Consider the following 14,246-nt stretch of genomic DNA (forward strand, 5'->3'; position numbering starts at 1 on the left):
AAATAAAACAAAAGAAGAAAAACCTCTTGTTGGTTTCTAAGTGGCCAGACCAGTTTTTCTGATCTTGCTGGCTTTGGCTGGCTGAGGGACCTTTGAAATGCTTCTCTCTCTTCCCAGCCAGATCTCAGCAAGACTGTCAGGTACCCTGGGTGCTCCTGAGCACCCTTGCTCTTTAGAGCTCACTGTCGTGCTCTCCCGGACTCTGGGGTCCTACAGGGTTCCAGCTCTATGATCTCAGAAGGCACCTGCGACATTTTGGGATTCACTGTGCCCTCCCTGGGAATTGTAAAAGCGCAAGACCCTTCTGGGTTCACAGTGCATGGGAGTCAGGCTTCCCGATGGGGCGCGGGCGGAGCCCCTCCCAGGTCTTTGTTTTCCACCAATCCCCACCCAGACTGGGCTAGGGGTATTGGGGCCTTTCCCGACCAGGGGCAGTCATGTTGGCTGGTGGCCCAAACTTCTCCCAGGTCTCTGAGTGGGTGTTCATAGTCCCTGGGCGATTTTTTCCTAGACCAAGTGGCCAATCTGTTCCTTCAAGCAACACGTTCTCCCCTGGAGTTGCTCAACCCCCATATTCGGGGGAGGGAGCAGCAACTCCCCTCTCCCGGGAGCCCTGAGGCAGACCCAGGAGCACCGGGCCTGCGGACTGCACACCCCTATACCCTGCGCTGATCCCCGACTCCGTTTTGTCCTGAAGCAGTCTCCTTACTGTCTGTTTTTTCAGTGATCGCAATAATTTTTGATGTCCTGCTTTCAAAAGTGATTCGGTAACCTAGTCCACTTGCTCTGTTTCTCCACCAATCTGCGAGTTTCCCTCCTCTTCACAGAAGTCAAGAAAAACTCTGCCTAGAGTAAAGCCACCATCTTCCTCTATCACAATTTTTAATTTTTTAATTTTTATTGTTTTTATTCTCTTTTGATTTCTTTTTCCTCTCTTACCTGATTTCTCGTTTTATTCCTTCCTCCTTCCTTTCCTCCAATTTTATCTCTTCTTCCTTCCTTCATCTGCTTTTTCTATTTTTACTTTTTAAAATTTTTGCTAAATACCTACAAGTGAGACAAAATCCTGGATCTGTGAAAAGACCAAAGTTGAACCCAAAGATGGGGCATCACAACACCTTGGACACTGAGACAAATTTCACTCTGCTATTACAGAGAACCTGCAAGTTATTCCATATTTGTATTATTATTATTTTTCCAGTATTCCTACATCCTTTTTTAATAGTATTTTTGTATCCCTCTTCTTTTTGTATAGTCTGCTTTGCTAGGCTGGATATATTGTATGATCTGACAGCTTTACCCTGATACCTCTTTCCATACTGTACTGCTAATGTACTGTCCTTTAACTCACCTGTGTCCCATTAGCACACTACTCGAGGTTCTGTACTCCCTATTCTAGTTACCTAGATCTCATAGATACTGTCATATGATTGTTGCCCTAATATTATTGTAAATAACTGCTGTTCCATGCAATTGTAATTACTTCACAACACCCCCCGCCAGATCTTGGCCCATTTCAAAGTTTCCTGAACTCTATTACTGTAGTGGTTAACTCTATTCTCTCACACACTACACCTATTTACTATCCTTTACTCTCACCTTACCTCAGAATCTGACCTCCCACAACCTCCCTGCTTTCTAGATCCAACTCACAATCCTTCCTCCCCCAACAAGAGTCTTATCTTCTTTCCATCCTTTCTAAAAATCAGCTAGCTGGGTGGAAGACCACGGTTAACACTATACATAGTGAAAGGATCTCCTATCTCTTCCCTACTTGCTACTGCTGTAAATAGCATAGAATTCTCTGTTTCTGTCTTAAACCATTTTGCCTTCCCCCTCCAACTGATGACAAAAAAGAATAGGTGGAGGTGGTGAACACCAGGATACCCACTGGAAGAGGAAACCCAACAACAAAGGAACCACTAACAGATAACAACAGAAGAAGGTGAAGGAGGGAGTAGTAACCACACAAATCTCAATCCAGGACCTATCTGGAAATACAACTAAACAGTAGAGATAGCACCCAATACAAACAATTGAACAGGAATTCTTTGAACCTTATACAAAAGGAAGAACCAGCTTCAACACAACCTGCCCTCACCAGCACAACAAAATACAGAGGTGGTGGACAGAGTGACCCTCATTTAACCAGCTGGTGGGAAGGAACCACCAAAGAAAGACTCAACAACAATCAAAACCCAAAGGCAAACACAAAGCCAACTTAAATGACAGCCCAAGACCAGTGAGCTTGGGAGATCAAGGAAACAGCACCACTGAAACTCACTGCTATTCTACTAAAAAGGTTCACAACATAAACCCAGGGAGCCAGAACAGATCAATATAAGAAGCTGAGGCTAACAAGAAGAGTCTCACAAACAATGGGAAGACAAAGAAACAATCCCCAAATGAAAGGAAAGGAGGAAGCCTCAGAAAGAATGCTAAATGAAATAGAGGCAATTCAACTATCAGATATTGAGTTCAAAGCAATCATCGTCAGGAAACTCAATGAGCTCACAATGAGCTACCAGAAACTACAGGGAAGCTACAATGAACTCACGGAAAACTACATCAGCATGAAAAAGGAAATAGAAACTCTCAACAAAGGTCAAGAGGAAATGAAGAATACAATTTCTGAACTGAAGACCACAGTAGAAGGAATGAAAAGCAGGATCGATGAAGCAGAAGATCGGATCAGCGAGCTAGAGGACAAAGTAGAAGAAAACACCCAGAAAGAGCAAGAAAAGGAAAAGAGGCTCAGGAAGAATGAAGAGGGATTAAGAGAAATTCAAGACAATATGAAACATAATAATATCCGTATAATAGGGATACCAGAAGGAGAAGAAGAAGAGCAAGGGGTAGAAAACTTAGTTGAAAAAGTAATGAAGGAGAACTTCCCTAATTTGATGAGAGAAAAAGTCACACAAATCCAGGAAACACAGAGTCCCAATCAAGAGGAACCCAAAGAGGCCCACCTCAAGACACATCATAATTAAAATGGCAACGTTTCAAGACAAAGAGAGAAACTTAAAGGCAGCAAGGGAGAAAAAGGAAGTAACATACAAGGGAGCCCCAATAAGGAAAACAGCTGACTTCTCAATGGAAACACTTCAAGCCAGAAGAGAATGGCAAGAAATACTCCAGGTAATGAGAACCAGAGGTCTGCAACCAAGGCTACTATATCCAGCAAGGCTCTCAATCAAGATAGAAGGCCGAATAAGGAATTTCCCAGACAAAAGAAGTCTAAAAGAATACACCTCCACCAAACCAGCTCTGCAAGAGATTCTAAAGGGACCGCTTTAAGGAAGGGAAGGAAAAAGAGAGAGAGAGAGAGAGAGAGAGAGAGAGAGAGAGAGAGAGAGACAGACAGAGAGAGACAGAGACAGAGAGAGAGAGGGAGGGAGAGAGAGAAACACACGTACATAAAAGACAATGAATAAGTACCTATCAATAATAACTTTAAATGTAAATAGATTAAATGCTCCAATCAAAAGACATAGAATAGCTGATTGGATAAGAAAAAATGACCCACATACCTGCTGTCTACAAAAGACCCACCTCAGGATAAAAGACCTACACAGGCTGAAAGTGAAGGGCTGGAAACAAATCTTCCAACCAAATGGACAGGAAAAAAAAAAGCCGGGGTAGCAATACTCATATAAGACAAAATAGACTTCCAAAAAAGGTCCATAAAGAGAGACCCAGAAGGTCATTTCATAATACTCAAGGGAAGAATCCACCAAGAAGACATAAATATTGTAAATATATATGCACCCAACATAGGAGCACACAAATACACAAAGAAAATCTTAGAGGACTTCAAGAAAGATATGGACAGCAACACAATTATTGTGGGGGATTTTAACACCCCACTATCAAAAATGGACAGCTCTTCCAAACAAAATATCAACAAAGATATTGTGGCATTGAACAATACCCTAGATGAAATGGCTTTACTGATATTTACAGAGCCCTCCATCCCAAAGAAGCTAAATATACATTCTTTTCAAATGTACATGGAACATTTTCAAAGATTGACCACATGATAGGACACAAAACAAGCCTCAACAATTTTAAAAGCATTGAAATCATACCAAGCATTTTCTTGGATCACAAGGGACTGAAACCAGAAACCAACCCCAAGGGAAAAAAAAACCCAAAACACTCAAATTCATGGAGATTAAATAGCATGCTATTAAACAGTGAATGGGTCAAGAATGATATTAGGGAAGAAATCAAAAGGTTTCTGGAAACAAATGAAAACCAACTCACAACAACCCAAAATTTATGGGACACAGCCAAGGCAGTCCTGAGAGGAAGGTTCATAGCGATATAGGCCCACCTAAAAAAGTTAGCAACATTCCAAACAAATAACCTAACCCTACGTCTACAAGAACTCGAGGAACAACAACAAAGACAGCCCAGAGCAAGCAGAAGGAAGGAAATAACCAAGATCAGAGCAGAATTAAATGACATAGAGACTAAAAGCACAATTCTAAGGATCAATGAATCCAAGAGCTGGTTCTCTGAAAAGATAAACAAAATCGACAAACCTTTAAGCAGACTCATCAAGAAAAAAAGAGAGAAGACCCAATAAACACAATCAGAAATGAAAGACGAGAGATTACAACAGATACCACAGAAATACAAAGGATTGTAAGAAATTACTACAAAGAACTGTATGCCAAGAAATTTGAAATCCTAGGTGAAATGGGCAACTTTGTAGAAAAGTATATTCTTCCAAAACTCAATGAAAAAGAAGCAGAAAGCCTGAACAAACCAATGACAACAAAAGAAATTGAAGCAGTAATCAAAAAACTCCCAACACACAAAAGCCCTGGACCAGATGATTTCACAGGAGAATTGTACAAAGCATTTAAGGAAGAGCTAACCCCTATCCTTCACAGACTATTTCAAAAAGTCCAAAAAGATGGGAGTCTCCCAAACTCTTTTTATGAGGCCACCGTCATCCTAATTCCAAAACCAGATAAAGACATAACAAAGAGAGAAAACCTCAGGCCAGTATCACTGATGGACATTGATGCTAAAATCCTCAACAAAATACTCGCAAACTGCATCCAACAATACATTAAAAAGATCATACACCATGGCGAAGTGGGATACATTCCAGGGATGCAAGGATGGTACAATATTTGGAAATCAGTAAATGTAATACATCGCATAAACAAAAGCAAAGACACAAACCACATGATTGTATGAATAGATGCAGAAAAAGCATTTGATAAGGTACAGCACCCATTCATGATAAAAACACTTGGCAAAGTGGGAATAGAGGGAGCATTCCTCAACATAATAAAGGCCATATATGAGAGACCTACAGGAAACATCATACTCAATGTGCAAAAATTAAAATCTTTTCCACTAAGATCAGGAACAAGACAAGGCTGTCTACTTTCACCACTTCTATTCAATATAGTACTGGAAGTTTTAGCCATAGCAATCAGACAAGAAAAAGAAATAAAAGGCATCCAAATCAGAAAGGAGGAAAGAAAACTGTCACTGTTTGCAGATGACATGATAGTATACATAGAAAATCCTATAGACTCCACCAAAAAACTGCTTGACCTAATAAATGAATTTGGCAAAACAGCGGGATACAAAGTCAATATCCAGAAACCAAAGGCATTTCTGTACACCAACAATGAAACAGCAGAAGCAGAGATCAAGGTAAAAATCCCATTTGAAATAACAAAAAGAAAAATAAAATATCTAGGAATAAACCTAACCAAAGAGGTAAAAGACGTGTATTCAGAAAACTATATAACACTCAGGAAAGAAATCAAGGAAGACACAAACAAATGGAAACATATACGGTGTTCATGGATTGGAAGAATTAATATCATCAAAATGTCCATACTACCCAAAACAATTTACGCATTCAATGCAATTCCCATTAAAGCACCAATGGCATATTTCACAGACATAGAAGAAACACTTCAAAAATTTATATGGAATTATAAACGACCCCAAATAGCTGCTGCAATTTTGAGGAAGAAGAATAAAGTAGGAGGGATCACAATACCTGACACTAAACTATACTACAAGGCCACTGTAATCAACACAGCCTGGTATTGGCATAAAAACAGGCACATGAACCAATGGAACAGAACAGAGAGCCCAGAAATAAACCCAAGTCTCTATGGTCAATTAATATTTGACAAAGGAACCAGCAACATAAGATGGAGTAAAAATAGCCTCTTCAACAAATTGTGTTGGGAAAACTGGACAGCCACGTGCAAAAAAAAAAAAATGAAACTTGAGCACCAACTTACACCATATGCAAAAATAAATTCAAGGTGGATAAAAGACTTAAATATAAAACATGACACCATTAAAGTCCTAGAGGAGAATGTAGGTAGGAAAATCTCAGATATTTCATGCAGAAACTTTTTTACTGACATGTCTCCTAGAGCAAGGGACATAAAGGAAAGAATAAAGAAGTGGGATCTCATCAAAATTAAAAGCTTCTGCATGGCTAAAGAAAACAGTATCAAAACTGAAAGAGAACCAACTGTGTGGGAAAACAGATTTGCCAATGATATCTCAGACAAGGGTTTAATCTCCAAAATATATGAAGAACTTACACGACTGCACTCTAAGAAGACAAAGAATCCAATAAAAAAGTTGGCAAAAGACTTGAACAGACACTTCTCCAAGGAGGACATACAGAATATCCAAAGACATATGACAAGATGCTCAGCATCACTAGCCATCAGAGAAATGAAAAGTAAAACCGCAATGAGATAGCACTTCACACTAGTCCGAATAGTCATCATAATCAAATCAATAGACAAATGCTGGAGAGGCTGTGGACAAAAGGGAACCCTAGTGAACTGTTGGTGGGAATGCAGACTGGTGCAGCCACTGTGGAAAACAGTATGGAATTTCTCCAGGAAACTAAAAATGGAACTGTCTTTGACCTAGCAATTCCACTGCTGGGATTATATCCTAAGAATCCTGAAATAGCAATCCAGAGGAACCTCTGCACCCCAATGTTCATAGCCGCAGAAGTTACAATAGCCAAGTTCTGGAAGCAATCTAAATGTCTATCAGTAAATGAATGGATCAAAAAACTATGGGACATTTACACAATGGAATACTACACAGCAAACTGAAAGAAAGAGCTCCTACACTTTGCAACAGCATGGATGGAACTAGAGAGCATTATGCTAAGTGAAATAAGCTAGGTCGTGAGGGACAAATACCATATGATCTCAGCTATAAGTGGCACCTAATCAACAAAAAAAACAAACAACAAAATATAACTAGAGACATTGAAATAAAGAACAAATTGACAGTAACCAGAGGGGAGGTGGGAGAGCGATAATGTGGGAAACAAGGGGAGGGGTTGTCAAGGAACGTGTATAAAGGATACATGGAGAAAACCAGAGGGGGGTAGGATCAAGAGTGGGAGGTGGGGAGGAATGGGGAATGGCAGAGTTGGGGGGGAAATGGAGATAACTGTATTTCAACAACAAAAAGAAATTCTGCTGGCTTTTAATTTATAGCACTTGCAAATTAATTTGAGCAGGAATGCAAATGCCTTCTAAAAGACTTTGTCTCAGAAAAATTTTTAGAATCTTTTCCAGAAACTACTGACTTATACTTTATTCTAATATGTATTCTATATTTATATTCTATTTATTTAAATATATATATATATTTATAGTATAAACCTTATTTAAGGAGATGGATAAATTTAAGTCAAAGCAATTGAAATGCTCAGTCTCTTTTTGTATAATTTTCAAATCTCTTTCTCTGGAAATAATGAAAAATTTCTATATTTTGCATATAAATTACAATTAAACTGATTGGAAAATATTTCCTGAAGGTGCTGGTATATTAATTTAAAATAGGACTGGAGAACCCTTGTCTGAAACTTTTTAGGTTTGGGGAAAAGCATGACTTCTATAAGTAGAGCAGTTGAATCACATACCTTAGGTTTAAAGTCTCAACTACCTCTCAGTCTCAGTTCTTTTATTTTTAAAGGTAAGATGAAACTAATATCTGTCTCTGCAGACATTATGGGTTAAAAAAAATAAGATAATGCCAATGAAGTGCTTAGTCCATGGAAAGGCAGAGAATAAATACACAAAATAGATTACCTATTAATCTCAGAATACTTTTAGTTCTTTTGGACATTTTGAGAAAAACCAAGATGTTAGGTAAAGAAGTTCCTGTAATTAAAAAATGCAAGAGGCCTAGAACCATGCTTGTAGACATAGTTATTGTTAGAGCTGAGTGTGTGTCCACAGGCCACAGTTCCTGCTCTTTGCGGCCCTACATATCTGTAAGATAGACTCCTTATTCACTTAGAGAAGCTTCCAGCTCCACATGGCTCATGGCAGGTTAGGGGGTACCTATAAGCTTTTAGAAAACTAAAAAATAATAGCAACAGAGTAAAATGATTACTTATAAAAAGCACCACTTTGTCCTAATAGGGAGCTCAGAGATCTGTCAAATTAGGATTTTCAGTAGAGAAGGCCAGTCAAGAAAACATGGAAAAAGCCAAAGGCAGGATCGAGGGTGAGAGGCAGGGATGGGTGGGGCAGTGGCAGAGGGGCTGAAACTAAGGGAGCAATGGAGACAACTGTACTTGAACAATAATAAAAAAAATTTCACCCCCCCAAAAAAAAATAAAAGAAGAAAATATGGGGAGATTTGGAAAAGGGGCCCAAATTAGTGGAAACACTTTATTCAAGAGAACTGTAGAGCAAAAAAGAGAAGAAATGATAATGGAACTATCAGTGCACTGGCTATCAGAAAATTCTTCTTTTAGAAACAACTCTCTGAGAATGCAGGGCAGCTTTCTTCTCCTCATTCTTGTCCTGTCTAGTTGATTGCAATGTGTCTTGCTGTAGGAAGCAGCAGGGTCCTAATTATTTATAACTTTTTCATTGTAATTACTCATAGTTAATTGAATTTTCAACACCCTTTTAAATAAGGTTGATGCTATGCTATTAGATTCATCTTCATTCCAGTCTCTGTTCATTTAAGAACATTTTAAGAATATTTTATTTATCCACACCTCTGTTTTTATCTTGTTTGCCAGTTTATTTTGTTTATTAGATTCCACATATAAGTGAGATCATATAGTATTTGTTTTTCTCTGATTGGCTTATTTCACTTAGCATAATAATCTCCATGTCTATCCATGCTGATACAGAAGGAAAGACAAAGTCACTATTAGGACAAAGTGGTGCTTTTTATAATTAATCATTTTACTCTGTTGCTATTATTTTTTAGTTTTCTAAAAACTTATAGGTATCCCCTAACCTGCCATGAGCCATGTGGAGCTGGAAGCTTCTCTAAGTGAATAAGGAGTCTATCTTACAGATATGTAGGGCCGCAAAGAGCAGGAACTGTGGCCTGTGGACACACACTCAGCTCTAACAATAACTATGTTTACAAGCATGGTTCTAGGCCTCTTGCATTTTTTATGGCTGTACAGTATTCCATTGTGTAAATGTGCCATAGATTTTTTGATCCACTCACGTACTGATGGGCACTTGGGGCTGTTTATAGATATTGGCTATTGTAAATAATGGTGCTATGAACATAGAGTACATATATTCTTTCAAATTGGTGGGAGAGGAGACTGAATGAAAGAAGGTGAAGGGATTAGCTAAAGAACATATATGTATAACTCATAGACACAGACAACAGTGTGGTGATGGACAGAGGGAAGGGGGAGCACAGTCTGGGTGGAGGTGGGCAAAGTTGGGGAGGATGGGGACATCTGTAATAGTGTCTACAATAAAAATAAAGTAAAAAAGTTAAAGAGTTCATGTTGTGAATAAATTCTATTTCTGTTGTTGAAAAAACTAAATTGTTCTGTGCTTATAGTATGTATTCCAACAAAATTAGTGCTATTGTAGCAATGCAAATTTTACAGTAATATGTTGTATTACATTGACTGAGGTTTCTATGTGTTTTCTTGGTTTGATTTTCTTAATTTCTTTATGAATTCGAGTTTCCTTCAATTTGTTGTCACTTGCTTGCTTACTTAAGCTACAATTTTGATTTGAGGATCCAATACTTGCTTCAGTTTTTTGGATGTTTTTGCTACCCGTAATCACACTAATTCATCAAACTCAATTAGTGTATTTGTCTTTTTCTTTATAAATTCTTTTTTAAAACATTATTTTCTATCCTCACCTGAGGACATTTTTTTTTCACTGCTGTTTAGAGAGAATGGAAGGGAGAGAGGGAGAGAAACAACGATGCAAGAGAGGGAAGCCTGCCGTATGTGCCTGGACTGGGGATTGAACACACAGCCTTCCAGTTACAGGATGATGCTCCAACCAACTGAGCTATACCAGCCAGAGCACTGATAATTTCTTTTTTTCTATTTCTGTTGTTCTGATGGCTTTATTGGCTTTCTAAATAGGGAGAGAATGATTTTAATACTTGCTTCAAGGTATAGTACTAAACAACATTTTAAAGTTGAATTAATTGGGGTAACATTAGTTCACAAAATCATGAAGATTTCAAGTGTACAACTCAATAAAACATCATCTGCATACAGCATCATGTTCCCAGAGCCCCAAGCAAAGCCTCTTTTTATCCCCAATTATAACCCCTTTGACCATCTCCACCCACCCTACCCCTTTTTTACTCTGCCTGTCACCACACTTTTGTCTGTGTCTATGTGGTTTTTATATATTTGTTTCTTTGTTTAACTCCTTCACCTTCTTTTATCCAGCTGCCAACACCTTCCCCTCTGACAGCAGCCAGTCTGTTCCATGTATCCATGTTCCTTTTTCTATTTTGTACATAAGCTTATTTTGTTCATTAGATTCCACATATAATGGGATCATATGGTATTTGTCTTTCTCGGGCTGGCTTATTTCACATAGCACAATAATCTCCAGGTCCATCCATGCTGTCGCAAAAGGTAAGATTCCCTTATTTTTTATGGCTGAGTAGTAATCCATTGTGCAAATGTAGCGCAGTGTTTTTACTCACTCATCTACTGATAGGCACTTGGGCTGTTTCCAGATCTTGGCTATTGTAAATAACATAGCAATGTACATAAGGGTGCATTTATCCTTTCAAATTAGTGTTTTGGGTTTCTTTGGATATATTCCTAGAAGTGGGATTGCTGGGTCGAAAGGCAGTTCCATTTTTAAATTTTTGAGGATATTCTATACTGTTTTCCACAGTGGCCACACAAGCCTGCATTTCTACCAACAGTGCATGAGGATCACCTTTTGAGAAGAGATTTTATCACTCTCATTTAAGAAACATACTTATGATTTTAATAATTTCAGAATTGTACATAAATTTTGCACAACCTATATATGATTTTTATAAATTGCTATTTTGATTGCTTTCATTTAAATTTTGTCTCATGATTCTTAATAGTGATGATGATTTATTTTTATGGTTTAGGTATACATTTGTTCTATGATATATGCTACATGAGGGCAGAATTATAGTTGCTTTTGATTTATGTTTTATTTTGATTATTTAACCTGAATGAGATACTGAATAAATGTATCTTTAATGAATTAAGGAACTAGTTGAGAGGCTATGGATAAAATAGTTAAAATTAGCAGTATTGCTTAACTGCTCTATTGTAAATCTAATATATTTTTTAATATTCACATTTTGTTTTTCAAAAATTTTGTTTGGTTTACTCTTTTGTAAGGCTGGCTAAAATATGGTATTTTTGTCCCTCATAGGAAACTATTAATGTAATACTAATAACATATTTTCTAGAAACTTATATAATGTTATTAATCAATGTTATCCCAATAAATTAAAAAAAACTACAATGTGATACTACCTCACACTTCTTAGAATGGCTATTATCAATAAGACAAGAAAGCAAAAAGGTATTTATTTGTAATAAGTGACCTTATTAAGTAAGGAAATTGCTAAATATGGAACATTTTGAGAAATTTAACTTGAATGGACTTCAGATTAGGAGGAAACAGATTATTTTAGAAACTTAATATTATATGCTTTGGGAAGCTATGTCTTATAAAACTTGATTCATCAACTTTGGCATTCTTTTACTTCTTGGAAGATAAAATGATGCTTTTGATTGAATCACTGAAGGCTTGTTTTACTTGCTTGTTTCTCAAGGTGTAAATGAAGGGGTTCAACAGAGGAGCAATGGAAGTAATCAATAGTATTACACCCTTATTAATAGCCACTGATTCCTTTGCTGAAGGTTTGACATAGATGAAGATGCAGCTGCCATAGGTGATGGAAACCACAATCATGTGGGAAGAACAGGTGGAAAAGGCCTTTTTCCTTTGCTGGGCAGAAGGGAATCTTAAAATAGTCTTAATTATGTATATGTAGGAGAGAACTACACAAAGAAGGGTTGTGATAAATGTCAACACGGCGCAAACTATAACCATCTGCTCAATGACCTGGGTGTCTGAGCATGAAATCTTCAGGAATGGAGACACATCACAGAGAAAGCTATCAATGATGTTAGAGTCACAGAATTCCAGATTTTGGCTCAAACTGAATGGAGGGAGTATGATTAACAAACCAGCCATCCAACAGCAAAGGATGAGTCTTCTGCAGACTCTGCTGTTCATGATGGTCATGTAGTGCAGGGGTTTGCAGATGGCCACGTAACGGTCATAGGCCATGGTAGCCAGGAGAAAAAATTCAGTAACTCCAAAAAGGTCAGTAAAAAATGCTTGAATGGCACAAGCACAATAGGTAATAGTCTTGTCACCTGTTGATAGGCTATATAAATATCTAGGGATACATGCTGATGTGAATAAGATCTCTAAGAAAGAAAAATTTTGTAGGAAAAAGTACATTGGTGTTTTAAGGTGAGAATCCACAAATGTAAGTGACATAATAGTCAGGTTCCCACTTACACTCAGTAAATAAGTCAAAAACAGAAAAATTAAAAGCAGATCTTGAAGTTGTGGATCATCTGTTAGTCCCAGTAGAATGAATGTTGTTACTGTATGGTTTCTCATAGATGACTTCTGAGTTTTGTCCTAAAGGGATGTCAAAGCTCATCAGTGATAAACAATGACAAGTAAACTCAAGCAGGTAACTGGTTCACATAAAATTTATTCTTTAATAATTGGTGACTGATATTGTTAATACACTTTTGGACTTAGTTTGTAGGTATTCTTATTGTAGTTTTTGAAGAGAAGTTTCTTAGAGATCAACTTAACTGTCCTGAAATCCAATAATTTACTGATTCTGTATCTCTGTTGCATTTTCCCAAATTTATTTAAAAATTTTGTCTATGTTATGGATTGGTTTTATTGACAGTACATTGTATTGTCATCAATATTAAAATTTTCTTTTACTCCCATGCCTTCTCTATTTTGAAGATTAAATCTTAAATTTCACTAGCAGTTTCATATCTTTGCTTGTAGCTTGGTTCTTGATGGAGCACAATTACATAACAAATGATTTGGACTTGCTATGGAGGTTCTCCAAAATACACTCATCAATTATAATTTCATGTTCAACTCTTATAAAATAATGTTTTTGTCATTTCATGTATAAAGAGTGTACATACTTTGGGGTTATATGCCTTAAGTCCCCTAATTTCAAATAAAATCCATAATGATAATTATTTTATCTGTATATCTGTAGTGATCTCTTTTCTGAAATTCAGTGAATGTAGCCACACATACCTCATATTGAACACATGAAAAGTTGGATGTGTGGACTCTGTATCCCTATTCCTTTCTGCCCAACATGTTTCCTTTAATAAAACTAATTGGTTACAGTAGTTGAACTCACACAACATAGAATGTATTGTATAACAACTTCACAGGAAGCACCTCTCTGGACCAATCTCACCTCCAATCCTTTTCCTTTTTCTACTCTGTCTTTGTTTAAAATTTCCTGAATTTACCCCGAAGACACTGATTTCTTCTTGCTTCTTACTCTAAGCATTATTTATTTTGGGATGTTTTTAAAAACCTGTTGTTTGTGTTGGATCCCCCAGCCCTACTTACACACCATTGTCAAACAATTCTTATTTCTGTCATGGTACTTATCCTGACAACACAAGTTTGTTGAGATTAGGAACTGCATTTGTTGTTTCCTCAAGAAAATTAACACAACCCAAGCCTGTGGTCAATGCCTAACCAATGATTAGTGATTGAATGCCATATCAATATTTTTCTCCGGGGGGCTTCCGGCAAGATGGAGGAATAGGTGGGCGCACCGTACCTCGCACAACCAAGAACAGAGCAACAATTTACAACAATGATTTGCAGTCATAA

At 37.4% G+C, this 14,246-nt stretch overlaps 1 protein-coding gene across 1 annotated transcript; it reads right to left on the reverse strand.

The window, feature by feature from the left end:
• Positions 1–12,038: 12,038 nt before the first annotated feature.
• LOC114513305 (olfactory receptor 6C2-like) lies at positions 12,039–12,974 on the reverse strand. The gene has a single exon (XM_028532562.1). It carries the CDS (start codon positions 12,972–12,974, stop codon positions 12,039–12,041), a length of 936 nt encoding a protein of 311 aa, XP_028388363.1.
• Positions 12,975–14,246: the final 1,272 nt, after the last annotated feature.

Source organism: Phyllostomus discolor, chromosome 2 (assembly GCF_004126475.2).
Source record: "Phyllostomus discolor isolate MPI-MPIP mPhyDis1 chromosome 2, mPhyDis1.pri.v3, whole genome shotgun sequence".
NCBI classification, from domain to species: Eukaryota; Metazoa; Chordata; class Mammalia; order Chiroptera; family Phyllostomidae; genus Phyllostomus; species Phyllostomus discolor.

Coding starts and splice junctions, on each gene's coding strand:
- LOC114513305 (XM_028532562.1), bottom strand. CDS start 12,974: ATGAGAAACCATACAGTAACAACATTCATTCTACTGGGACTAACAGAT.